At 47.0% G+C, this 27,991-nt stretch overlaps 1 protein-coding gene and 2 long non-coding RNA genes across 11 annotated transcripts; 1 reads left to right on the top strand and 2 right to left on the bottom strand.

Annotated features, from left to right (window-relative positions):
• The first annotated feature begins 13 nt into the window (after nucleotides 1-13).
• On the top strand, nucleotides 14-27,969 carry LOC125979334 (uncharacterized). Of its 8 annotated transcripts, none has more exons than XR_007485288.2 (10): nucleotides 14-154; nucleotides 2,508-2,668; nucleotides 10,281-10,454; nucleotides 20,755-22,323; nucleotides 22,456-22,513; nucleotides 23,301-23,412; nucleotides 23,513-24,675; nucleotides 24,741-25,980; nucleotides 26,051-26,895; nucleotides 27,150-27,969. It is a non-coding gene; the product is annotated as an uncharacterized lncRNA (long non-coding RNA). The 8 variants fall into 8 exon arrangements; XR_007485287.2 differs by having other exon boundaries at nucleotides 22,589-23,412; XR_007485291.2 differs by lacking the exon at nucleotides 22,456-22,513.
• Nucleotides 1,541-2,611, bottom strand: LOC125979344 (uncharacterized). Its single transcript, XR_007485303.1, has 2 exons — nucleotides 2,464-2,611; nucleotides 1,541-1,653 (listed from the first exon to the last, which is right to left on the bottom strand). It is a non-coding gene; the product is annotated as an uncharacterized lncRNA (long non-coding RNA).
• enc1 (ectodermal-neural cortex 1) lies at nucleotides 12,929-20,895 on the bottom strand. 2 transcript variants are annotated; one of them, XM_049737358.1, is made up of 3 exons: nucleotides 20,747-20,895; nucleotides 16,187-17,996; nucleotides 12,929-14,080 (listed from the first exon to the last, which is right to left on the bottom strand). In XM_049737358.1, the coding sequence occupies exon 2, from the start codon at nucleotides 17,988-17,990 to the stop codon at nucleotides 16,215-16,217; it is 1,776 nt and encodes a 591-aa protein (XP_049593315.1). In that variant the 5' UTR covers nucleotides 17,991-17,996; nucleotides 20,747-20,895; the 3' UTR covers nucleotides 12,929-14,080; nucleotides 16,187-16,214. The 2 variants fall into 2 exon arrangements, with proteins under 2 accessions (XP_049593315.1, XP_049593316.1); XM_049737359.1 differs by lacking the exon at nucleotides 20,747-20,895 and adding an exon at nucleotides 18,784-18,931.
• Nucleotides 27,970-27,991: the final 22 nt, after the last annotated feature.

Below are 27,991 nucleotides of genomic sequence, written 5' to 3'. Positions count from 1 at the left end.
TCACGCGGATGTAAATTCACTTCAGCTTTTTCTCATCAAGAAGAAGCAGGGTTTTTTTTTTTGTTGTTTTTTTTTTTTTTCTCCCATCCCAAAGTTTGGTGTTGCAGCGTTTTAAGTTATGCTGAGCCTCACAAAGCTGCTCGACACTCTTCAGGTGAGTTATTTTTGTTTCCATTTGTAGGTTTTATTAGCGTAAAATGCCACAGTCGTAAAATCCCCCATTACTAGCCGATAATGAAAAGCCAAATTTGTGCGCAGTTCAGTGCTCTCTGCCGTCTATCTCTAAGATGCTCTGTTGAAATCACTCTAAAAATCTCAAACCTCAAATATAACGCAACAAAGATTTGGCCTTTTCTTTGTGTGCGATAATGGGAGGACAAACATGTTTTTTTAAGTACGCGTGCTCACGGGCCTTCTGATCTCATTTGCATATTCAAATCCTTCGCATCCTGCCCACATTGACCTGTGCAGCTCAGGTGACCCGTCACATTCAAATGATTGTGTTTATCTGCGCTTCAGGCCGCAGTGACCATCCTCAACATGTTGCCATGTAAATCTAATCTGTCAAGGGCCTTAAGAATCAAGAACGCCGGCAATTTGAACTCCTGCTAAGAAACAGACAGCATGAGCAGAATCATTTTGATAAGAAGCAAGAAGCTCAACGGAAGGCAACCGCAAAGCCCATTTTCAAATGGGCACTTTTAAGGTGTCCCCTGAGGTTTAATGGAGCTGCTCCGGAACGGTCCGGCAAACGCGGCGGCTCCTTCCACAGCTCTTGATGTACGAGCTGCGATAATGAGCGCCATTTCGGCTCCATTTGTCCCCACCGCCACGCGCCAATAAACATCTACGTGATGGATGGTAATTAAAGTGCAGCAAATAAAAAGGCCCGCTGCAATAATTAAAAGCGCCGAGGCCTGAAAGGTTCCTCAATGATTGCCTCTGTGTCAGAAAAGCAGTGGGGGACAAAAGGACGCACTGTTCCCCGAGGGGCTTCAAGCTAGGCCGGCGCTGGGCTAACTTTAACCATTAATGTGACCTATCACCTTAACAACTCAATTGACTTTTTTTTGGGGGGGGGAGGTAGGCGTATATCATTTTAAGCAAACAAAGTAATAATAAACAAACAAAGTAAAACTTTCAGGGACCCATCAGCTAAGCTAAAAGCTGCATATTTTCCGAATCAAAACTCTTGATTTAGTTCTCGCAGACTGTGCGAAGGCTCACCTGGTTTGGTCTTTGCTTCGTTGACTTGTTTCGGTCTTTTCTAGTTGCTAGGCAACGCTGGAGTTGTCCAGCAGCTTGGCGAGCCCCAGGCAACGGGTCATGGGGTGAAGTCCCAGGCCTGCTCTAATTGGCTGCAAGTCATGTCAATGTGACAAGCTCGTATGAGCGCTGGGAGCCAAAACACTGGCACATTTCTTTTTTTTTTTACCCTTGTCACCTTTCTATATAAATGGCAACCACAAGGGCCTTTTAGCCCCTCAGAAGCTTGAACAAAGACATATTCCAAAACGTACAAATTGTCTTGACCTCTTGGTGACTTATTTCTAGATGTGTTTTATTTATTCATGACAAAGGTGAACAAAGAATGTCGACTTCATGTTTTCATGTGGGTTGAATTGGATATCATCAAACGCGCTCTTGTCTTTGCTGTGGGCACACATGAGAAACGGCGACAAGGTCAACAAACGAGTGTACGCAGGTCATGTTCTCAAGGCTGGCATCTGGTCTGTCCTTCCAGTTAAAGCCCCGCCCCCCTCGGTGCCCCCCCCCCCTCTACAAATAGGAAGTGACAATCAATGGCTCCTCTATGCTCCGGCAGTGGGCTGAAGCGGCGATATCGATTTATGCACATTTCGTTACATCCGGCCTCCAAATTCATTTTTGGGACGTTAGCAAGATGTCATGGCTAACTGTACGGTCATGTGACGGTCTGTGGCGTCATTCCAAGTATTCTTGAGCCGGACGTGTATGTTCGGTGACCTCTGATGTAGCATGATGCTACATTAGCTTGCACTAATGCTAGTACTAAAAGTAGTGGTTGAATTTGGGGGCGCAAAGGGATGGGGGAGGTCGGGGTCACCATAGCAACAAGACATGAAGTTGCTCCATACATGCTGCAGCTTTTTACGTCTTAAAGGCTTTCCTGGTTCGAGTCTGACATCTCATCTTTCACATTGGCACCACTTCTCTAATGCACACTTAATATCATTCAACACACGCGCGCACGCATGCTCGCGCTCCCCTTCAGGGACACAATCAGGCAATTTATAGTTCACGCCATCTGTTACCATGACAGCGCACCTGGCCCTGTACACACGCACGGCCACCTGCAAAAATCCCTAAAACCCTGTTATTGATCCCCGGGAGGAATTGGGAGAGCAGCTGGAAATCAAGCCAAGCAGCTTGAGCTGCAAGATAGTCGTGCACTTCAAATTGCGCTGCACTCGTTCGACTTACTCATCTTGTATTTTCTCCTCGTTTGCGACTCGGCCTCACATCAGCGCTCCACGGTCGAGACGCCAGCGGGCGGGGATGACATGTCGTGGTGCCCGCCACCGCGCCTAACCCCCTGACCTTGGACGGCCCGTTTCCATGGAGACCGACGTTGGCGACGAGCAGGGCCAACAGGGAGCGAGAACAGTTGAACCTCAGCGTCGTGCTGGTAAGTAAAATGACATCTAATATTTATTGCTTTCAATTTAGTTCATTTCAATGTATTTATTATATTAAAAAAAGCCAATTAAAATCGGAGTTGTAAATAAAATAATGCATAAAGAAAAATATATTTACCTTTCGACTGCACACAAAAAATTAGTGGCCCAGCAGCACGTACGCTAGGCGTGCCGTTGCCAACGGCGACAGGTAGAGCGTGCATACCAACCACTTCCTGTCCCCATGTGACGTGAAGTCACAAGATGGTGGATAAGCTTGAAGTGGAGCTCTGAAGCTCACTTCAACATAGTTACTTGAAAGCCAGATGGCGTCAAAGCACTATACCAGACTGCAAGTATGCGGAGGATTACTGTACCCCAACAAAAATAGTGACCCAGCTCGCCATCCATCATGTTTATCCCCTCTGTCGCTGTTAAACTTCAAATTGCCGCGACGGCTTCTTACTCCGGAGGCCCCCGAGCGAATCTCATCTCATCACCTCATCAATTTTGAAGACTCTGCTCCGGCGGGCCGCCATTTTACGGCGCCACGGCCCACTCTTACCAGCTTTCACCTCTGATTTGTTTCCATCTTCTGGAACTTACAAATCGAATACGGTAGATCAGTAGACCTATTTGACCCCCAAGGATTTGATAGCTGTCGCTCGGGGGTCTGCAAAAAATGTCAGTGAATCATTCTCATAAGTGTATACAGTTGTTAAAAAGTTTAAATGATGACAAGAATAAGCACACTCACATTTAGCAGGAGTTTGAATGTGATTGGATCATTATGAAGCCATCCCCAGATGTAAGCGGGTGTGTACACTTTTGCAAACTACTTCTTTTGGGACCCCCCCCCCCCCCATCAATTGAATTGTACGGCTCTTCACAGTAGTGGGAAAGTTTATAAAATAACTAACGGCGGTCTCACAAAAAATGGCTTTTGAGAGGGGTGTGTAGACTTTTTATAATCATTGTAAGTTCGGCATCGATGCGTGAAACATTCCGGGACAAAAAAGCTTGTCTTGTTTTTTGGGAATAGAGTCGTGTTTCATAGATAAAGGCGCGATAATGCGAAAATAATCCCGTTAGCAGCTAAAGACGCTAGTCTTCCGATTTTACGTCAAAGTTGGCCAAAGCAGAGAGTGGAAAGTGTTATTTTGCTGAGTGCGATGACGTCTGCGACCAAATAAATGTGAAGAACGGCTGTAATAAGGCTTTTATGGCCAGCCACAACAATATCCAGCACATAGTGCCGACTATAGATTTCTCCTGGGTGGGATTGCAAAGACTGGCAATATACTCGCTGGTGACGCTTCCAACCACAGGAGGACCATTTTTAGACCGTTTTTATATTTTCCAACGACGTTGCTGTTTGTCAGACTTTCTTCTCTCCTGGCAAGTTGCAGAAAGTTGCTGACATTGCGTTCCGATTTTGTTTTTGATTTCTGTTTTGGATGTTTGTTGCGTTGAGCGCTAGATGGCAAACGTGACCTCGTGGTTGACTTTGGCGAGCGGCCGCCAAGCAACGTCAACTTTGACGCGGCGTCAACTCTCGTTGACGGGAATCGTCGGTGGGTGCCGCTTCCTTCACCGCCTTCACAAATGTCACACCCGGGTTCCGAATTCCCAAAGCTTGGGAGCTCGTTGATCTGGCTCTTTTTTTTTTCTTTTTTTTTTTTAACCACAAACAACACAAAGGATGAATAGCATTGATTGGCGCTCCATGTTGAGTATTCTTGGGGGTTTGGTTCCTTTTAGCTACCTTGTCGACACCTCAGGCAACAAGAACATGGCACACGGCAGGAATGTTGACGACGTGTCGCTTTTGACACCTCATCCCGAATCTTCCCAGCCAAATGCGGTTGCATCAACATGACAGGAAGGAACTGGCAGAGCGCTCCGTGCAAGATTTCGTAATTGCTCACCTACGGTCTTGTTGTTGCAGGAGAGAAATGAAAGGAGGTCTTTAAAAAAATAATAATAATAATGATTCAATTTAGAAAAAAAATAAATAAATGAATGCAAATATTGAAAAAAAATGCAATGAAAAAATCATATTGCCAATGTGTCACATTCTAAATCTTTAAGAAAGAAAATAGCGTGAAACCTGCTTGACCCTCATCATAATAATGAATAATAATAGTAATAATAATAATGATGATGATAGTTAATATCAATCATGGCCAGAAAAGAAGACGGAAATGTCTCGTCGTCCGTTTTTCTTGTTGCTCTCCTCCCTCGGCGGAGGCTTTTCCGTGTTTGTCGACTCGGCGGTAATGACCTCCTCCCGGGCTCTCTCTCCTCCCTGCTCATAATTTGACGCCTGCGGGGATCCGCTTGGCACGCTCGACATCAACCTGTCTGAATTAAAGCAGGCGCGGGCAAGGAGGGAGCAAAAAGCAGCACAGCGGGAGGCAAGACAAAAAAAAAAAAAAAATGAAAGGGAAAAAAAAGGCCGCCAGCGACTTGACGCCAACAAAGGGAAAGCGTCACGAAATATTTGCTTTGGATTGCAACGCAGCCACATCGACAACAAGTGCGACCGACCTCCTCCAGGCGTGGAACAAACCAGGAGACAACTTCGGATCACTTACCCACTTACTTTGTGACTTGGTTGTTTTTGCCTCCTTGTTTGATTGGCAGCCCGCTTTGTTTCTCAACTGTTAGTTGTTGCTTGGTTGATTGGTTGTTTACTTGGTGGTTGGTTGGCTTAAGTTGGTAGACTGGTTGGTTGGTCTAAAACCAGCCTCCCGTTTGCCCCAGTTTTGTCAATTTTAAAAGAACTAATAATGGTTCTGCAGAAACAATCATCAGTCATCACTTCTTCCTTTGTCTGGAGAGCAGAATGGCTCCGCGCTCATCCTCATCCTCATCTTCATCTTCCAGCCGCACTCATGAGTCATCGTGACTCACGGCAACAAGTGCGGTCAGGGGACACGCGTGTGGGAGCTCCGAAGCACCTCGCCGTTTCTTCGGCGAGCGATCCCGCTGCCGTCAGCTTAACGGCAATTTTGAATAAAAGTCCAACAAATCGAATCGCACCCCGCAGTGACGCATAAGGTGATGGAGGGGGTCGCCATGGCAACAGTGGACTAACACGCTCACTGTTTGAAAACAGGAAGTGAAGATCCCCAGGCGTCTCTAAAAAAAATCCATCGCCCTTCACTGACCCACTGATTTGTTTACCTTTCAACACCTTGTGACTACTTTTGTTACCATGGCAACCGAGGTGCCCCAAAAATAAAGGAATCAGCCATCACCTTATGATGGTCAGTCCCCCGGACGTTTTCAATCGATTTATTTTTTTTATCTATTTTTTTTATGGACTGCCTTGAGTGAGCGATGCAGCAGCTCATCCTCGCCGCTCGCTTGTTACTTGATGAATCGTCCACTCAGCTTGTTTGAAGTCCTTGTTGTCGCTTCACTTTTGCCGCTTGTTAAAGAAAATATCTTCCCTCCTCAGTTCTGGATTCTCTTGATTGTTGATAAAAACGTTCTATGAGAATATTACATTGTAGTTTTTTTATTTTGATTTGAACTTCTTTTCATTTTGAGAATGATTCTTTTTTTTCGGAAACTTGTCCCGTGGGAGTCAAAAGTAAAGCTTTGAAAACTTTGATAGCAATGTTGGCATGAGAAATTATTATTGGCAGATACGCTGGGAAAAAAAGCCGCCGCTCTTTTTCTGCTTCTTCTTCCTCGTTGTCACTCAACAAAGGAATGTTGGCGAGAGGTGTGAAGAACAAGTGAAATCAAAATTCCCAGCACAGCAGCTCACAGAACGCCTGAGCTGCCTTTCGAAGTTTCCGACGTGGGAATTCCTGCACGGTGAATGCAAAATACAAATACATTGAAAATAAAATATCAATTTAAAACGTATAATACAAAAATCTAGCTAAATTAGAATGAGGGAAAAAATACAAAATATAATTACAAAATAATCCAAATAGATATTTTGTAATGCAAATTCTGATTTACAAAATGGGTCAATATGAATGCAAGTAATACATGTAAAAATACTTAGCTACATAATGAAATAAATGAACTAAAAATATTTAAAAGATTATACAAATATTTAAACATGAAATGGAAACTCAATGTATCTATAAATAATTTGACATTTGATATATTTATGATTTTTTTTTTTTTTTTTAAACACACACACACACCCAAAAAAAAATCCCAGCTGTGGATCGTCTTTGTTGTGGCCCTTGTGACATCCACCAAACATTCCTCTTCTTTTTCTCAGGTGCCGCGCACATTCCGTGCTGCTTTCACACCTGTATTTTGCACACCTTCGGAATCCTCGCCTATTAGCTAATACCTTTCAAGTCCGCCCGGCTGACAAAACTTTCAGTCAGACCTTGCTTTCAATTGTAGTCACAGCACTTCACTTTTGATCGTCCTTTTAAAAAAACTTTTGTCTTTAAAGGTTTTTGCATTGTGCTGCTCCTTCTGGCATGCTCGTCTTGGCCACCAGGAGGCGCTGTGACACATACGGATTTATTTGCCGAGTTGCTTAAGTTAAAAAAGTTAAAGTCCCAATGACCTCTGTAGTAGTGGTGCCGCGCTCGGGAATCATTTGGTGATCTAACGCCCCAATTCCAACCCAAGGTCCAAAGTCCAGATTTCACGCTAAGTCCTTTTGTGAAAGAATTGAGCCCGACATTATTTCCTTAAGAATACCTCTTGTGACCTTTTTGTTTGTTGCGCCGTAAGGTTTTCCTGCGCCATAAAGGTCAGCGGACAGGCGGCATTTGAACAACATCAGACAAACATCAGAGGTCAAGCGATGAAATATTAACTGCAGCGAGCGGCGTCAGCACTCCTCCGGTAACGGTGAATAATTCAAACTTTCCGACGGGCCTTTTAGCCGAGGGGCGGGGCCGCGGGGCAAAAGCAAGCTAATGAAGGAACAAAAGGGCGGCGCTGGTGCGCGTGCGCCGGCCGGCCGGCCGGCCAGCCGCCGACCCTGGCCGCATTCCATCCCTTTGTGGACGTGGACAAAAGTCAAAGCCAGGAATGCTGGAGCGAGAAGTGAAGAAATGGGGGCATTCTCCAAAATGAACTTGGATGATTACAAGTGAAGGCAAATTCATCTGGATTTGGGATGAATAATATCCCCTTCTTCTTTCGGTAAATCTCATTTTCCCGGCATTATCGATTTCCCATTGTTTGTCGCCATCGGGGTGACAGATGAGCCTTTGGCGCACTCGTCATTGCTTCCATTTATTCATCTGTCTCGACTGGGACTTATATTTGCGTCTCTCTTTATTCAACGTTCCACGAATGACAATGATGTCGCCCACAAAGCCCCCCGTGAGTCACGTTGTCCCGTAACGGGAGGATGGGATGACTCATCCTGCAAAGAGATTGATTGCACATGCAAACTGCTTCTTGTTGATGCTCAGAGGTTGCAAAAGTGCTCACACCCTGTACTTAAGTGGAAGTATATGCCTAGTTATGCAGTCTGGCGGGCTTTTTCTTTATCTGGTAGTCACACACAGCGGTAATATGTCATCATATTCTTTTTTTTTTTTAATTCCCACTTGTTTCTTCCTCAGTACAGTAAGAAAGAATTTGTTCGTCCTGAGTTGCCACCACTGGGAGAGCGAGAGGCTTGTTCACAAAGCTAACGACTTCATCTTATGGGCGCTCCAACTTTTTCTTATTTCTCGGGGAGCTGCCGCATTGCTTTTGCAATTGTGAGCGGGCGCACACGTAGCGCTCAGGGAAATGCGCTGGAAATCTCATTACGGGAATCGTGTTGGCTCGGGGGCACACGAGGCGAGGCGTCTTCGCTTGCATGGCAAATAAGCTCCTTCCCACGGTGAGAACGTAGCTTTTTTGGAGAGGGTTGGAGGTCAAGTGTGGCAGTGCCAACACGGACGAGCAATTGTGATTAATCTCACTCTTTCACAGATATTTTTTATTTTAGCCAATATTACAACTTTTTTCTTGCAATTCTGACTTTTCCCAACTAATTTTATCCCCCCCCCCCCCCATGTGAACTTTAATACACCTTGGAGAATATCTTCATTTAAAGCTACTTTAAAGCTAAAGGTTGTTGTTTTTTTAATGCTTTGAAAATAAACAGGTGGTAATTGAAAATTTAAAAAAAAAAAAAAAAGATCCTTTCCTCAATGTTCTCTCAAATTGATCTTTATTTTTTATTTTTTCCAGTGTAAACACATTTTAGGACCTCTGAGCATAGACGCGCTTTAATCTGTTTGCTAATCTCCAATTAAAGGGACCATTAAAGATGTTTGGCCAATGCAGCTGCCACTGGTCCTCCTCCAATGTCGCACACACACGCACACACACACACACACACACACACACACACACACACACACACACACACACACACGCACACGCACACACACACACACACACAGGAGTGTCCTGCATGGACTGACCTAGATTGAGCCAGCGACTCATTTCTGGAGACACAAAGAAGGATTATCAGAGATTAAAAATGACAAGGTGTGAGGATTGAGGAGCAGCCGAGCCAGGCCAATTATAATTACTGTCCGAGCATTTTTCAAAGATATATGAAAGTTGTAAACAGTCTGCGGCTAATCCAGTGGGTGGAGGTTTTGGGTCATTTGCCTCGTGCTGCCGGGGACCAATAAGGGAGGCGCAATATTTTGCAATAAGGGCAAAGAGGACAATTAAAGAAGAAGGAAAGAAGTCTTGAAGCAAATTCCAAAAGTACACTCGGATGCTGAATTTGCTTTTATTTTTGTATGACATTGTATGTTCCGTCTAAATCTATTTCGCCTTGAACTTTGCCGTCCCTGATCTTTACGAGCGAGTTTTCTTATTAGTTCGGCGGCTACTTTCTAGTTTTAACGTCGGCCGCACGACTCCCAGCACAGCCTCGGCCCCTTTTGGATGCGCGCCAGCGTTTTCATGCGGCTGTTCGGGGTCGTTAGTGTTCACTTATTAGGCGCTGGGGGCGACTTTGAAGGCCGGCGAGCGACGGCGCGCTTATCGGCTTTGCGAGCTGCACCTAATAAACGTTTAGCGGGGTTGGCCTGCCTCGTAACCTTGCTGAGGTTCCTTTTGAAATGGCTGAGCGGGGGATCGTTTCATGAGAGCTACTCGCCTTGCAATTTGAGTGTTTTTTTTTTTGTGTGTGTGTATTTGACCAGAAAAAATGCAGTTTTGATTTATCTTCAAACTAGAGAAAATTGCCACAGTATTTGTTTTTGTTTTTTGGATGTTTTTCTTCATCCTCCTTTCATGTGAAAAACCAAAACAATCCATGAAATTGCGCCCTGGTAATTAAAGAAAGAAGCATCATGAATGCTGGCTTTGTCTTCTTTCAGTCTTGGGTTGAACTTTTCAAAGAGATGAGATGACAACGGTTTGTGTGTCAGCTCAGCTCTGACCTTTACTGTCCAAACATTGTTATATGGCCTTCCATCATGTGCCTCTTTAAAATGCTTCTTTAAAATCAGTTAAAAAAACAAAAGTATTTGCTGACTATTTGATATTCTAACTCACCCTGGCAGGCATCGCTTTTGCCATTTCAAATCCCGACTCCGGACGGGTTGCCTCGTCCTTAGTTGGCTTCTTATCTTCCCTGAGAAATGTTTTTTTTTTCTTTTTCAGAATGGATGTTGTCGTGACTCAGCTGCGGCCCGACCTCGGCTGTCAGATGAAAGGTCATGCGTGCAAACAACTTGAGGCGACGACGGCGCGTCCAAACAAAATTGCTGGAATGGAAACACATCTGCGACGGACGACGCCACGTTATCGACCACCGCCTGCAGTGATGCTTAGCAGGTACGTGGCGCTGGGACCGGCCGGGCTTGACGTTTTGGGGTTTATTCATCTTCAAGAGAATATTTTTGCATATTTTCATGAATAATGTAGATTTATGAAAATGGAATGCTTTTGAAAATGAAGGAAATTCATTTAGCATAATTTCGTGAAAAATAGTATATGTATGTATATAATTTATATATACATATTATATATATATACATATTATATATATATATATATATATATATATATATATATATATATATATATATATATATATATATATATATATATATATATATATATATTTGTATACTTGTATTTTTTAATTGAGAAACAGGGTTCTATTTTTTAGAACAAACGTATATTTTTTAGCAAAAACATTTCCAAGGAAAACAATTCTTTCAAAAAAAATTTCCTAATATGTATTAAGAAAAAAAAAAGTAGTCTAATTCCAAGGATAAAGCGCTCAACTTTTGAGGCAGAAAACGCATCGGATACTTTTGTGCTGACGTAAGGTGACTTGATGATGGGTAGGGGAGGGGCTGCATTTAGGTGCGGGGACCTACCAGGAAGCTTTGTAATTAGCACATGTCTGACAGCTGGATGGGATTTGAGCGTACCCCGTTGGTTGCTACGTTGTACCTTTCAAGAAAAAAAGTATTACATCATGGGGCCCCCTGACAGCGGGGAACCCCCTTCAACTTTTCCAGGCATAACTCGCTCCAAATGACGTCCGGACCGGCACATGTGGTCCCCATCGGGGTGTCGGCGAACGTAAAGCCCGATGAAACGTCGCCGAACAGCGCCCGAGTGTGTGTGGTCCACACGCACACACACATCCAAACGGCCGCAGACGCACACTCAGTTGGCCACAAGCACTTAAACGCTGGCTCGCCGATGCGCCGCAAAAACTTCTGGAAGCCGCCAGAGTGTGATGAGAAGTCAGTGGAACTTAATTACATGTTAGCGACCCCCCACGGACTCGTCAAATTTTGCTCGGACGCGGCGCAGATGTTTTCTACTTGTATGCTGCCGAGATAAGAAGTAAAACGGAGTCCCCAAAAATCGGTTTTACACCTTAAGATTTTTGTAAAAAATGGATTCAGCGTCGCTGTCACTTTGGTTCTCTTATTTGCCTGACAAATATTTGTAGCAAGTGCATGTACTATGTTTTCCGTTGAGCAGCTTGCTTGTTTTAGAGATTACATCTGCGTGCAGTTTGGCAGCATTCCCGCCGGCGGGCACCGCTTGGATGAAAAAGTCTCTCTTCGCAAACATAATAACTTTCAGACAAGACCATCGATAGAGATAAAGAAATTTGAACAAACTCCTCCCAAGGAATTCTCCCAATTGCTACCAAATTCAAGCCCCAAGCCAGTTTACTTTCGGCCCATGCAATTTGGCAGATTTATCTTTCATGAGCAGACCCACAAAAAAAAAGTTAGACAGGTTGCCAAAAAATGTCCATCTTGTTTGGAAGCAGCCATTTTAAGTTCATTAACTTTGAATTTTTGAAAATTTGGTCGATTTATCTTTCATGAGCAGACCCACAAAAAAAAAGTCCATCTTATTTGGAAGCAGCCATTTTAAGGTCATTTTAGCCATTTCTTTGCAAAAGCCAACATGTCCCCAGAATTTTTTGGAATGTAAATCCAATCCTTGAGCAACATGGTAATTTGCTCTTGAGTAGACCCACAAAAAAATCCTTAACAAGCCCCTGCAGGAAGTCTGCCATTGTGGTTTGAAGTAATCATTTTAGGTGCTTTCGGGCCAAGTCTCTTTAAAAGCTAACTTGTTCACAGAAGAAAAAAAAAAAGATCATCACGTGTTGGAGAGCACTGGTGTGGCCTCTGTGTGTGGGAATAAGTCCAGTTTCCTGCCGGACAGGAAATTCAACTTCCTGTCGTGATTAATGTGACGGCTCTGGACTTAGCGCGGGGGGGGGGGTTGTTTGAAAAGTGGGGCTCCCACCCACACACAGCGTCCCCACATTTCACTTTAAATGTCAGCCTTTGTTAGCAGGCCACACACGCCGGAGAAAAGATCATTTTAGTGGCTCATTGCAACATCTCACCACTGAGATTGTTTATTTCTTTAGTGGCTCGGCCACCCCGTCGACCTTTTGTGGGTTCGCGAGGGTCAGGATCCAGTCAAACTGGTGTTTCTCAAACCCGTGTCACAAAGAGGAATGTAAACAAGCCAGGAAGAGACGATTAGATGATTTTTTTTTTTTTTTTTGCGACATAGCTATTTTAAAAAAAAAATGATGAGAAGTGTGAGAAAGGAGGGAAGTGAGAGGAAGAAGGGGTGCTTTTTAAGATTTCATGTTCTCCTCCAGCCCCCACAGTTTGCAGATAATGGTTGCCAAGGTGACTCGGGAGAGAAAGGGAAAGTATGCGGCTCCACTCGCGCGCAAAGTAAAACCAGCGACAGATTTCTCTGTCCAATGAAGTTTTCACTCGCCTATGCAAAGACACACACACGTACGATTTTTATACAGCCAAGAGGAAAAAACTCATGTTTATTCAGCCATGGATTTCACATTGTGAAAAAAGAACATGTACAAAATAATGCCATCGAAATTGAACGAGTCATGACATCAATGACAACAAAGCATTCTCACATTTTTGGTCTTTAGGAACGTAACGACAAAATGTTCATCGGGATGAAAGCGGCGAGGTGAACGAACTAAAACAAAGAGAGCACTCGGAGATGAACTGGAACGGGAAGGTGTTGTTTTGCAAGGCGATGTCTGCCACACAGCTAACCAGCTAGCCTAGCTAGTCGCATTCTTGGCCTCATTGGCCGCTAATCTGCTCCCGCTAATTGTTGCGGCTTTTTTTCTTTTGGGCGGGGGTGCACGTGGCGCTTGATTTAAGGCATTGGAGTTGGAATTCTTGTCGCTCGACCCCCCGCGGCCTTTGCGGCCTCACGCTGTGGGTAATCTGAGCTTCCTCCTTCTCATTAGCAGGTAGCCGCCCTCCCACACGCCGAGGGGAAATAAATAGCATGAAATCATATCTGTGCCAAAGTCGCCACCTGCCGTGGTGGGGGGGCAGCAGCTCGTGTTCAAAATCCATAACGGGCGGTTCCGAGTTATTAGCGCTCGTGAAGTGCAGCTGTTCTTTTTGTTGGGTCCGTTTTTTTGTTCTTTGTTTCAAACTGTTGCGTAGCAAAAAGTCTTCGGCCGTTCAAAAAAAGCAAACGCGTCCACCGCCGGCTTTCAAAGCAAAAGCATTCAATGGAAGGGCGAGCCGGGCGCATGTGAACAACTCATGCCGCAGTCAGCAGTCGCAGGTGAAAAAAAGCAGCATCAGCGACAGAAAGCGGCATCCCCGAAACATTGCGCCCCCCCCCTCCCCTCACAAAACTTCCGCCCTCAGCTCTCCTAAGCGGGGTTGGGGGGTCAGAGGAAGGAGCTTATTAGCGGATGAAGAGCTTTGTGCGCATTCAGTCCAAACGCATGCCAATCACTGAGAAAACATCAAAATGTAGGCGAAATGTGCCACGCTAGCCCCATTTGGTTCTCTCTTTTTTTTTTTTTGGTCCAGCATCCATCTCAGAGGTCTTCTCTCGGAATGCCTCGTCACAGTCGAGAGTTCAGTAAGTGATGAAAAACAAAACAAAAAGCCAAAGGAGATCTGGAAGAGAAAAGAATAAAGTATTTGAAATGAGTTAGGTCAAAAGAAAAACATGCCATCGTTGGTGGATGTTCGGCTTCCCTCGGGGAAAGACTTTTATTGCCATCTTTCTCCACTCGACCCCCCCCCCCCCCCCCCCCCCCCTTGTGCCTTTACCCGGCGAGCAAGCCATCAGCCTGAACCGTGGCGCGTACAAAAGGCCAGCTGAGGTTTAAATAAGTGGCAGGATTAAAGTCCTCGGGGACTGTTTTGAGCGAGGGAGTAATCCGGCACTATTAGCCGTTTCCCGGGCGTCATCCGACGAGGATGTACGCCACGGACGCTCGCCCACGCCTTGTTGTCAAGAGCTGGCAGCCATGTGTGGGTGACGGGTTGGCGCCATGCCGCCCCCACCCTGGCCGGGCCCGGGGCGACTGTCGCCTCCTACGTCGAGCCTGCTCAACATCATCGGCCTCGCAAGGAGGTCAGGGGGAGAGCGACGTGTTCACAAGGCAGTGCTGTTCAGATTTTAATTCAGGGATCAATTACCCCCCCGAAAAAATCTGAAAAAAATATTCAGACAATTCATTAATGAGCGAAGTAATTAAAAAATGCACAGTGTTAATGTGAACAAAATAAAACAATGTAAAAAAAAAAAAAAGAAGCTAATTTTTGCAGAATAAATCAACCAACCGATCTGGCTTTACTTTTCGACTTTTACTCCCTGAATTTGAAAACGACTTTGTATTTTATATTCCTTAGGCCTGTGCGAGTCGGCCCGTCACCTAGCGTGGCAAATATTCACACTTTCACACATCAGCCCCGAAGTCCCGCATTCAAATAATTCCATGGCGGCGCCGATTGCTTTTGACACACGATGGCGGAGAAGTGTTGGATGTTAAATTTCGCACCCTCGTTGCGCCTATTCCCACAGACTCGAGCTCCTTTCACACCGCGTCAGAGGTGAGGCGGAACACAGCAGATCGAGAATCCTGCATTTAGATGAATGGAGCGTCTTTCTAGAATGTGGGCCAGAACTCTCAGGCGAGCATGCTAACGCCTAGCATGCTAATGAAATGCGTCGCTTATAAAATGAAATGTGGCTCTTGGAGAAAGCACCGTTGGGAAAAAAAAAAAAAGTGATAAGTGCTTGTATTTTCACTGGCGGAGGCAGCACTTCATCACAGAGCCAGCGAGTTACACTTGTGAATTAGCATAGCATGTTGCTAAACACGAAAGATTGGCTTTAGTTCACACTCGAATGGGGCGGCACGGCGTTCAAGTTAAAAGTCGCAGGAGCCCGCAAAAATGTGAACGCTCCAGAACCACACCCCGGCAAGTCCAGTTGTAAGCCGTGATAAATGCTTCCCAACGGGGCGGCCTCCTTCTGGCCCGCCCGCCACCGAGAGCGTGACCTCATCAAAGGGAGGCGACGGAGAGTGGATTAGCCCGGCCCAGGCGTTGCAGCCTGCTGGCGTGTCCCCCCCCGTCTAATTGGCCAACCGTCTTGGAGTAACCTCCCCCACAGGAGCAATAAAAGTATCCTATTCTACTTCAATTACCCTCTCTGTCCTCTGGCACGTCCCCGCAGTCACTTAACTAACCCATGCAAACCCGCGGCCGGCCTGCTGGCCGGCCCCCTCCTCCCAGGCCCTCCCGCCAGTCGCCCGCCTTAAGAGCCACTCCGACATTCCTTTGTGTCCAAAGAACCTGGAGAAAGAGTCGGAGAAGTAAAGAGCCGGCCTGAATTGAAAGGTCTTGGAGCTTGAGACTCTCACTATTCCCACAATACTAAACTGGAATTCCCACGGCAAGAATTCTAGTAATGCCCGGCGGTAGGAACATTGACGACCGCGTGGTATCCCACCCCGCATCTTTTGGGTTTCTCACTGCATTCCGATACACAAAGAGAACCCGAGTACAATTAGATGGAATGAGACAGCATTTCAATTTGTATGAGCTAGCTGGAACTCAGACAAAATGGCTGCTTCCAATTAAAATGACCGATTTCCTGGGTCCTTGAGGATTTTTCAAAATTTGCGACGTGGCTAAAGTTTGCAAATCTTTCCAGTGGATGCAAGCCAGTGACTTTTAGGAGAAGCGTGTTGTCGCTGAGACCCTAGTTACCTTAGGGACCGAGTCCAGCGGGCGAGCTTCAGGCGGGCAGATGCTTCCAGGTGCTGACGAAGGCGGTCGGGATGAGGGAGTACGGCACCGTGGTGATGCTGTTCCACGCGTCCAGCGTGGGGTCGTAGCAGTCCAAGGTCTTGCAGCGCTGCGTGCCAAAGTAGCCCCCCACCACGTAGAGTTTGTTCCCGGACGCCACCGCCTGGCAGCTCATGCGCTTGGCCGTCACGTCGCCCACCTTAGTCCACTGGTAGCTCTCGCTGCTGAACTTATAGGCCGAGCACGCCGAGAACTCGGTGTCGCCGCCCATGACGAAGATCTGGTTGCCCAGGACGGCGGCGGCGGTGTAGCGCCACGGCTGCGGGCAAGAGGCCGGCACGGTCCAGCGGTTCTCCTGGGGGTCGTAGCACTGGACCTTGGGCAGCTTGTCGTGGGTGACGCTGGTGCCACCGAAGGCGAAGAGCTTGAGCTTGACGCTGACCACAGCCGCGTTGCTCACGCCCTCCCTCAGGGGCGCCACCATGGTCCACTTGTTGGCCGCCGGGTCGAACTGCTCTACTTGTTTGAGCGACACGGACGGCGAGGCGGGGAGGCAGCCGGTGGCCGCCGTGTGACCGCCGACCACATACAGGCAGTGTTTGAGTTCGGCCGAGCCGTGGCCGAACCTGGCGATGAGCATGGGTGCCGCTTTGGACCATTCCTCGTGGACCGTGTCGTAGACCCAGACGTCTTTGGAGACGCCGTTTTCCGAGCCCCGCCCCCCCGTGATGTAGACCTTACAGGCGATGGCGCAGGCGCTGAATTCCTTCCTCGGGCTGGGAATGTCTGCCTTGGGAATGATCTCCTTGGCCTTCTGGTCCACCAGATACAACTTGTCGCACATGAAGGTTTGGCCGCCGAGGAGGAAGAGGGCGTGGCTGGTCTTGCGGGGGCGGGCGCACTGACTGTTGACCACGCCGTCATTCTGCAGGATCCTCAACTTACAGCGGATGGCCTGGTCCACCAGCTCCTTGCTCCCGGCCTGGGCGTTGATCAGCTCCTCGGTGGAGACGTTCTCCATCAGAAAGATGGCCGGCAGCAGGGCCAGGCGGACCGTCCCGAGGAGTTCCGGGAGGTCGCAGTGGCGCCTCTCCAGGTCGTAGTTGATCCAGTTCAGGGCGGCTTCGTATACCAGCCGCTCGTCCTCGGTCTCCAGCTCTTCGTGGGACAAAAGCTGCACCACCATGTCTTTGGGCAGCTGTAGGAAGTCCTCCGTCTTGCAAATGGCGGGGAAGTTGCTGAGGCACATGCTCCAGGAGAGCTCCGACAGCTTGGTGCACTGGTGGGCGTCGGAGAGCAGCAGCATTCCCAGGCAGTTGGACGGGTGAAGGTTCCTCTCCAGGAACTCTGCGCAGGCGTCGCGGATGTCTTGAAACTCCAGCATGTCGCCGGCCTCCAGCAGCGACTCAGCGTTCTCCTCGTTGATGACCACCCGCGACGTGTACGCGTAGTCCAGCAGCAGCTCCAGCACCTCCGGGTGGACCGAGTCGTGGAAGTCTACCTCGCTGGCCTGGCTCTCGCGTAGCCCGCCGCTGAACATGGCCTCGAAGTAGCGGCTGCAGGCGGCGAGGACGGCGCGGTGGCACGGGAAGGAGCGGCTGCCGGCGTGGAGAAGCACGTCGGTGAACAGACGCTGCTGCCGCAGGGAGTTGAGATGCATGAGCACGCTGTCGGCGTACGACGACTTGTGGAACAGGTAGATGTTCATGGATCCGGTGCTGGCCCGGGACTTCCGGTTCTCATGGACGCACACGGACATTTTCATTGATTCCTGGAAGTAAAAGAAAGGAGGGATTGAAAAAACAAAATACTCAACTCACAAGTTTCAGAACACGCCAAAGTTTCTGAGAAAACAGAGAAGATGTCGTCGTCCGTCCACTGACAATTTGAAGCATCGAAACAATTGGAGGTGACGACGAGGTCGACGCACGGGGAAAGAGATGCCGGGGATTCCAGCTAGGACGATTAGGATTGACGTGTCACACGCATGAGTGCTTTTTCTCACTTGCTGGCATTCCAAGTATGCGTGCAGTAAAAGTTCACACGGCTGCTGGTTAGCTTTTTAGCTTCGCTGGGGGGGGTGCTAACTAGCGCTTTACTGCCAACAAGCATTTTGAAGACAGGATGCGATGGATTAAATACGCTAATCCCTTATTTGCCGAGGTTAGGGAACGGGCACTGCAGCCAATGGCAAAAAATATATATATATATATATATATCAACTGAAACTCCTGTCAATGTTTTTATTTTGCAGTTCCAACTGTAAACACAGCACAAGATAAGCCTTCTCAACATAATAATTGGACATCAAATGTTGCGCAATATTCCTGCACACCAGCCAACCCGACTTTCACATGTCACGGTGAGAGCATCGGGAGCAAATATCAAACAAAGCGCCAAAGCATCGGCCCGGCAAGACTGGTTGCATTCCAGCGCCGACAAAGGCGACGACGCGTCACCTCGTAGCCGCTGGCTCGGCTAAGACGACAACCGCGCACACGCGCGCGCACACACTGTGCCAAAGCTTGACCTAATTAGTCAATAAGAAAAAGGCTTACTGGTGAATTCACATGTCGGATTGGAGTTTGCTTCAGAACAACCCTCAATCTGGATCAGAACTGGATTCTAGTCTTTTGGTGGATATTAGCAAAAATACTGAGTTCAAACAGCTGTCCTTCTCTCTGCATTGATGGAAATCATTTCCTGCTTCTCCCCAAAGAAAACGAAACAATGTGTCTGTTGTTCCCACGCTCTCAGTATGACATTCAAAGTTATGGGTGGAGTGGTTTTTCTGTAAATAATTACTTCAATCACGCCAGACATGACTAATGGAGCCATGAGCTCATCCTAACAATCATCAGGCAATCCGACTCACCAAGGTCCTTTCGAATTCACAGCCGGCGACTTTTTGAAGTGGACGGCACAATGCATGCGAGTAAACAAGTTGATTTATTTCTTTTTTTCTGTTTGGACTCACTCTAGATTGGTCGTAATAAGCCACAAACGCCAACAAGGAGCGAGAGAGCCTCTGGCCGCCGTCTGAGGCCCGGATGGCTGGCTGGCTGGCTGGCTGGCTGGCTGCATGTAAACTTGAAATTATTGCCAGGTGTCCACAATCACGGACTCAGGAAGAGGGATGGGAATGTGAAAATGGAGGAGGGGAAGTTTCCTCGCAAGTAAACATGGGGCTCAGATGGGCCACTTGGACCAGACAAAAAGGAGATGATGCAGCGGAGATCATTGGTCAGCATCCAAACCCATCTGGATCTAATTTAGCGTCTCGGGCCAGCTGTCGTTGCACACGCGCCGGTCTAAAACCTCATTTAGTCGCCAGCGACACCTGATGTCGTCCATTTTATGTCTTGGGAAAGCGTCAACGACACCTCGCGCTCTCGCCAAGATCTTGCCCATAACCAAGGTGACGATTATGTCCGTGTCATATGGCGCAGTGTTCCCCGATCATTATCGAGGCAAAGTACAAATACCTGACAGCATTTTTTTTCTTCTTAACTTAACGTCACAATATTGTTAATAAATGCTAATGTGTCACTTATCCATGTTGTGACAATCAGCAAATATTTAATCTGTTGAATTATTTCTTACCTGCTTTCTGAAAACATTCATTCTAGTACGACTTGGAGTGTTTTGAAATGATGATGAGCTGGTCTCAATTTACTGGCAAATGTACTTAGTCAGTGTGAAACGTGACCCTTGTTCAGTTGAACACAAAACAATTAAAGGTAATTGTTTGTTTCATTGTGAAGTGTTCTTTGTGCAGTCTAGTGAGAGCGAGCGCCTTGAACTGCTCCGCCTGTCACTAACCGTCGCTGCCGTCCGGCATCGAGTCCGGCATCGAGCGCAGCGCAGCGCAGCAGGCGTCCTCGAAGCCTTTACGATACCAAAACCAATTGCGACTGTTAGAATAATGGTCAAACACAGCGTGGACGTCCACCAAGGCTGTCAAGCAGTGATCTTAATGACCAGAAAGAAAGTGTTTACATTGCTACGAATTGCTCACTCTGGATCCCATCCGGATTCAATTGATTAGTTAGTCACTGATATTTTAGAGGGAACACAAGCTTTTGCAGCACTCTTACTGTCACTCTTACAAACTCTTGGATCTTACAAACTACAAATATATATACGTACATTCATCCACTGGCTATGCACGCGTGAAAGATCCAAGTGTAATAATATAATAGAAGCATAATAAAATCAGGTGATGCTTGGGTTGAAAAATATTGACTGTAAAGTTGTATTCGCTCTTACCTACTGTATTGCCCACCAAAATTTGGTGAAGATATTTACAATTTCTGCGTTACTGTATTACACGACTCAATATTTGATGGCCGTAATTCCTTCTCGTGGCTGCTCTTTGTTCCTGTTGCGTTCTGTGCTGCATACTTGTGCATGGTGTAAATACCGCTGCTTGTTCCCTATCTGAACATAAGAATGCTATATGAAGTAGCAAAATCATTGCTTTTGAAATGTAGAGATGAAATGATGTTCTCTCTCACCGACCTCTTTAGGGGAACGCAGGAGTTCAACCTCGCCCGGAGAATCTCTCGGACATACCCGCGGTGAGAGAGCCACGATGCGGCCGCCGCCTCCCCGGTTCTTCTTCTTCTTCCCCTGTCACTGCAGCGCTCAATCTCGTCCCAGTCCTCCACGACGTGACTTGTACGTGTAGACTTCAGACCAAGACGGTGATCTTGGAGGAGGTGATGATGGCGAGATGGTGGTGTCTCGTCGCTTCTTCCCTTGTTGTCCAGCTGAGACTGACGCCCGTGCTCGCTGGTGCTTCGCCTCAGTGCTTTGGGCTGATTGGGCGGGGTTGTGGTTAGGGGCGGGGCTGATGCAATTCGGGGAGCCAATCAGGTGGGAGCGCCAGGGAGGGATGTTGGCATGCAAAAAAAAACAAAACGTGCGGTAGTTTGAATAAACCCACAACCCATTCATCGTCATTTGCCTACAATCCCCGCACATTGAACAAGTCAGTATGCTCATGTGGATGTGTTCCTGAATCCATCAGATCTTGGAACTGATGACATCATGTAATATGGGAAGAACCTGTTGGAAAAATCTCCATATAATGCGTGTCTATGTATGCAAAATCTCCTGAACGCAAGTGAAAATAGGGCTCAGTAGACTTTTTATATACAGTTTATGTGTGCATTATAGTTAAAGGCAGTTAAACCTCGAAAGCCAGAATTTCTCAATCGTATTTCTGTTCGTAATTTGGGCCATTTACTGTATTTTGTTGTTGTTGACTATTTGGGACGCAGTTGTAGTGTGACGTAAACGGTCATTTAATAAGCACCTAATTGAAATTATTTTAATTCGCTCACCAAGGGAGGGAATCTAGATCCATTTTTGTAATGTTAAAAATATATGCATCGGCTCCAAAAAAGTCACTTAGGTTTCAACGTTAGACAAAGAAAAGCAAACATATGGGACAACAGTGACACCCAGTGGACAATGTGTTTCACTTCATAGCCTCATATATAAAACGTCAGTAAAATCAATTGGCACAAGGAAAACATTTATACGTTTCTCTACATGTACTTGTCGGAAATGACGGGAGAACGACAAAATATCAGTTAAGACAAATTAGGGGGGTGGGCGTCCTATTTAAATATAACGTCCTCTTTTACGAGGTTACTTGAAGTAACACTGAGTGAACTGGCGTCCCTACGGTAAACGAGAAAGCTCAATTCAAATAGAACCAAACGCGTTCTTGCCAAGTTCCTTCTTTTGCTTGTCACTGACGCAGCAGATATTGCGTTTTAAACTTTATTTATCACAACTTTGCCCACATTTACAAATGCAATGGGCTGTTATTAGGTGTGGCCAGTTATGGTGTATATTACATTTGTCCAGGAGGCACGTCACAAACACAACAGCCAATCAACCATTTCCACAGTAGTCATGACAGGCGACCACCTGGTGGCGTCAGTGTGCCGAGCGCCGTTGGACGATCAGGAGAAGAAGATTTGAATCGACGGATGTGACGTCAGGGCTTTAGGTCAATTGAAGACAGCCGTGCTCGCTCAAGGGGAGTTATCATATGCAGGTGCCACCAAGCGCGTGGCGCTCGGGTAAGCGAGCATGCCAGCAAATGTTTGTCGTCTCCTGCCGTTTTTCACGACGGACGCCGTGTTTGTTGCACGATTGGCACGCTTTGTTGCCTTTTCTCACAAGCCTGTTTTATTTTATTTTGTTTGTTGCAGGATTGTCGTACTCTCGTGACTCGGCAACGTCACGTCCACCGCGACGGTGGGCCTGGAGGTAAATTGTAGTCCGCAGGCCATTTAGCCCGTGAGCAAATGTTTGCCTTTTCAAACAAGCCTTTTTTTTTTGCAGGATTTTCGCTGTCTAGGGAGTGCTTGAGGTTTCGGCACGGCACGCCACAATCCACTTTGCGTTGCGCGTTTTGGTGGCATTTTAAATGTCTTTCGCCGTGGTTGTTTTTTTTAATGCTTTTTTCCATTCGTCTGTCTGTAGACGGTTCGTCAATGACGCCGCCGATAAGCGCGTGTTTGTCTGACTATAGGAAATGTTAGTTTGACTCTAGTCAACTAAACCATTTTTTATTATTTTATATGATGCGTGTGCCATTTCCGTGTCATGCAAACTGGTGAACGCAACGTATATGTTACGTCGTGTCCAAATCCGACCAAATCCATTCAAAGATGGCGCCCGCCCGCTTTCGTTCCGTTACGCAACAAACATTTGCGCGGCGGGTTATTTTCTCCCGTTTTGGACGCCGCCAACCTGGATCATCTGTCCAATGTGAGGGAAGTTGTAGATGAAATTAAAATATGAATTATAATCTTTAATAATTCTTGTAATTTACTACAATTTAAGGATTATATATTTTTTTCAAATGTAAAACTACTTAGAATGTATAAAATTAAAATATTAACTATAATTTTGATAAATTATCATAACTTACTACAATATAATTTTTTCAAATGTAAAACTTCTAGTATGTATAATTGTTGGTAAAAAATCATGCCATTGGCACTCGACTCAATGTCTCTTTTTGTTGCAATAATTTGCTTGTCTTTTGTAGCACTAAAAAAGGCTGCCCAGCCAGCATCCTTCTATACAAAGCAAGCAGGAGGCTCTTGAAGGAGCCCTTTCAGTGATGTTGAGGACACTGAGGAAGAGTAGTCCTAAATCAGGTGAAAACCTGTTTTTGTCAAGTTTCAGCTTCCCAACACACAATGGTTGTCGAGTTTTAGCTTCCCAGCACACAATTAATGGCTGTCTGTGTTTTTGTAGGCTGCAAGAGGAGCCGCATGTGATAAGTATAATTCCATTTGAAAAGGCACAATGGCCTAGCCAAAGGAGCAATGGCCTATCCAAAGGAGCAATGGCCTATCCAAAGGAGCAATGGCCTGTCCAAAGGAGCAATGGCCTGTCCAAAGGAGCAATGGCCTGTCCAAAGGAGCAATGGCCTGTCCAAAGGAGCAATGGGCTGTCCAAAGGAGCAATGGCCATATCCAAAGGAGCAATGGCCTATCCAACGGAGCAATGGCCTATCCAACGGAGCAATGGCCTGTCCAAAGGAGCAATGGCCTATCCAAAGGCGCAATGGCCTATCCAAAGGCGCAATGGCCTATCCAAAGGAGCAATGGCCATATGCAAAGGAGCAATGGCCACATCAAGTGAAGAATCAAGCAGCGCGCCGCAAAATTCGACGTGTGCGGATCATGTGCCCAGGAGGGGGCAGCGTGGTTGCCATTGGTTATGGGTGCACGACGGCAAGGTTGCAGGTGTGGACAGTGTTTGGGGCTCTGATGGTTGGTCTTGCTTTAGAGGTGCGCTGTGGTTGTGGCTGGTCTGGATCCAGCGTTGTCTTGTTCTTGGTTGCCATTGACGGCTCACTTGAGGGAGGACGTGGTTCCGTGGATGGACACAAAACTGAACTTTGAGGTGGAGCTGAATGTCCAATTTTGCCATGACTTGTACCAGTTTGTATCTTTTTCTAACCTGCCACTGTCGTAGTTGCTGCGTTCTTTGTTCTTTCCCCTCGGTCTAGGGTGGCGTTGGAGCGAGCCCATCTCGAATGTCCAATTTTGCAATTTGACTTGACATTTTCTTTTTCTAACCTACCACTGTTGCACTTCCTCTAACCCTAACCTACCACTGTGGTACTTGCGTTCTTTGTTCTCCCCTAGGTGTTGGAGGAAGACAGTCACATTGCGTCTTTTTCTAACCTAGCACTGTCGTGCTTGATCGAAGCCACTGTGCGTCCTTTGTTCTCTAGGTGTAGGGGGCGGTGTTGGGGCGAGCCGGTCCACGATGAAGACTTAATGATGCGAGCGGCGCCCAACTCATTGCATGTTCTGCCTTTTGCAGGCCGGACGCAAAAGGGTGGGGGGGGTGCATGGCCCGATTCGACCCGGCGACGGTCACCAAGAGTACCTAACCGCTGTGATAAAGTAAGCAAGTGACCTACAACTTGGGGTGCTCTTTGAGTTTCTAACATTTGTTTCTGTTTGTGCAGATGGCGACCGGGACGCGACATTATCTACTCAGAGATGGACGGACCGCTGTGGCATCGCTCTGAGGTAGCAGAGTTCTGAGGGAGACCCGCTTCCCTGGAGGCGTCGACCTGCGCAGCTTCAGCATGTGAAATGGATTTTTATTTTTATTAATTCACACCAGCGGTGTCCAAATGTCTGTTTGAGGGCTGCATACTGAATCAAATAGAGAATTCTTTGACACAAATTCATTAACTCAATCACAAAATGTTGCCATTCATATTTTGTGCTACAAAGCAGTGTTGCGTTCATTCGTGTGGTGTGTTGATCAAGTTGGCCCGAGGCTACCATTTGGACACCAATGGTGACATGTGTGCAGGGCTGCACCTGGATTGGAAAACTGTCATATGGTGGTATAGGTCATTGACATGCACTTGAGGAAAACAAAGATTATTTTCTATTCATGTGGCAAATGAAACACGTTTTCTGGCCTCCTAACTATTTGTAATGAGTTTAGAAGATAACAAGTCATTGATGCAAGTTAAAGTTAACTGATCTAAGTGATGTCATTGCGATCAAATAGTTCCTCTCCATCCTAGAATTTTGCACAACTTTGCTCAATGCAGTGGTCTGGCCCAATACTGCCATATCGTTGGTTTTCCAAAATGTTGTGCAGCCCTCATTGAGTGCCAAACGCGCAGCGACGGCAGGCGCAAGCGACCGCGCAGCGCCGGCAGGCGCAAGCGACCGCGCAGCGACTGCAAGCGCAAGCGACCGCGCAGCGACTGCAAGCGCAAGCGACCGCGCAGCGACGGCAAGCGCAAGCGACCGCGCAAGCGACCGCGCAAGCGACCGCGCAAGCGACCGCGCAAGCGACCGCGCAGCGCAAGCGACCGCGCAGCGACGGCAAGCGCAAGCGACGGCGCAGCGAGACGTTTGTGCTTGTCTTGCAAGGTGGAAGAGACGATGTATGAAACGAAGAGCCGGTGGACGGAGGCCACCAGACCCGCGATTGGTGAGCGGGGTGCAAAGGAAGCAATCACCCAAAGAAAGCAGTCGCCAAATGTTGAAGAGGAGCCTGATGCATGAGTGGCCAAGGCTGGCCAGAGGTGGTGACATGGCAATCCAATATGCAACGCACATGTTTTTAATTTGATTTCCTTATTTGTCTGCCGTTCAGGGTTGCCGGGGCGGCCGACGGGACGAGCGCCAGCCTGCACCGAGAGGGACTGGGCTGCACCCACAAGACCAGGGAGGGGGCAGGTAATGAGTACATTGACAGAAGTGAGCCGCATGCAACTGAGTGCCGTTTGTCTTTATGCACTTGTGCGAGGCGGGAGACGAGTCCAACACCGGCCGGAGCAGACCCGGACCTTGGCCCGTGACGAGCGGCCCACACGAGACTGATGGGTGCAGATGCAGCCAGTGTTTCGGGGGGAGTATGACTTGGTTTTTTTCTTTTGAGCTTTCCCTACCCCTGTCTGTTTGAATAGGGTAACTAGTAGCACGCACAGGCATTTGGGTTGCTGTGACCCTCTAGATACGAATTGGCAAAGTAGACACCCCCTGCCTCCCTCCCTCCCTCCCCCTCCCTCTCTCTCTCTCGCTCTCTTTCTCCAATGCGCCCGGCAGTACCTGCATGGCCTGGTGCACTCAGGGTGGAACGTGGCTATACCTTGCCCTTTGTGGAATACCAGGGTATAATGTCTGCCAGTCTGGGTCCCAGTGTCGTCGACGGTGTCGAGGACAAGGAGATTCTCCGTGACGCTCTCCGTGACGTCACGTTTTCCTCTTTTTTTTTTCCTCTCGGGGCCAAGCCAGCTCTGCTCAGGGGGAACTGGCCGGTTGCGCTTAAGTGCGCACCAAAGCCTCTTATCTCCTCTCGCTCTCTCCCTCGCTCTCTCCCTCCCTCCCTCCCTCCCTTTTTGTAAGGGGTTAAACATTTCATAACCCGCATCGCTCCAATGCGAGAGGGCCGTATGAGACATGTGCCAGCCCGTGCGTGCCGCTAGTTACCTGATTCAAACTTACCTTAGTCAAGGTTTGGGGGGAATGCTAGTGAAAATGTTCCCCTTGCCAAAACCACCACAATATGTCTGCCTTTCAGGATTGCTGGGCGCAGTGGATCAGACGAGTGCCTGCACAGAGAGGGACTGGACAGGACCGCGAGACCAGAGGGTAATAATAAAAAACTTTATTTGTAGAGCACCTTTCATACAAGAAATGCAGCTCAAAGCACTTTACAACAAAGAAATAAATTATAAATATTGAATTCTTCATATAGGAACAGACATAAAAAAACAAAAACATTCATGTATGCATACGCAATTAATAAAGGGAGTTTAAAATAGGAGCAAGCTTTAATAGACAGGTACTGAGTATGTCCACAGAAGTAAACCACATGCAACAGAGTGCCGTTTTTCTTTTCGCAGTGGCACGAGGCGGAGGATGAGTCCAAACGTCGAATACCGGCCGGGGGGGGAGCCAACCATCGGCCGACCTTCGCCCGTGATGAGCGGCCGACACGAGGCGGACGGGTGCGGATGCGGCGAGGGCAAAGCGCCCAGCCAGCATTTAAGGAGAGTATGACTGTTTTTCCTTTTGTGCTTTCATTCTTTCCCTCCCTCCACTTTTTCACTGGGTGTGCACACTGGCCATCTGCATGAGGCCTCTCTCTTTCCCAGCGCTGCGTCATTTTGCAATATTGTTGTTTTATTATTGTGTTTTTTTTAAATACATGAAGTGAACTGTTTGTACTGTAATTGTGTGTGCATGTACCTCTGAACCTGAATTAAACTGTGAACTGAATTCAAGTGGTCCATTTTAAACATTTTAATCATTTGAGACATTCCCAATGACAAGACATTTGTAAAGTTAGTCTCAAACCAAATTGTCTTGTTAAATATGCCTTTTATTTTTTTTTAACTACACAAAAGCTGCATGCATTCTAAATTGTTGACAAAAGCCAAGTAGCCAGACACCCATGGATGCAAACTACAAGCGTACAAACGGTGTCTGTTGCGATCAATAAGTCATCTTTGGCAACCCTGCTTTAAAATGGCCACCGAACTCAGAATCTTGCAGAATGTTGGTACATTTTTCTGTATGAGTTAAAGCTGGTATTTTAATCTAGTCAGCCATTTTTTGGTTTGTTTTGAATCATGCATCATGTGGGCGTTCTTGTGAATAAAATCAACAGTGTTTTCTTCCTGTTGGTGGTCTTGTAAATAAAGTCAACTTTGGTGTCAGTCATCATTCGCGATGAGCCTCAATT

This window comes from Syngnathus scovelli, chromosome 13 (genome assembly GCF_024217435.2).
Source record: "Syngnathus scovelli strain Florida chromosome 13, RoL_Ssco_1.2, whole genome shotgun sequence".
In the NCBI taxonomy this organism is placed as follows: Eukaryota; Metazoa; Chordata; class Actinopteri; order Syngnathiformes; family Syngnathidae; genus Syngnathus; species Syngnathus scovelli.
The sequence above is the reverse complement of the archived record's forward strand: the minus strand, read 5'-3'. Positions and strand labels throughout refer to the sequence as shown.

Coding starts and splice junctions, on each gene's coding strand:
- enc1 (XM_049737358.1), bottom strand. CDS start 17,990: ATGAAAATGTCCGTGTGCGTCCATGAGAACCGGAAGTCCCGGGCCAGC.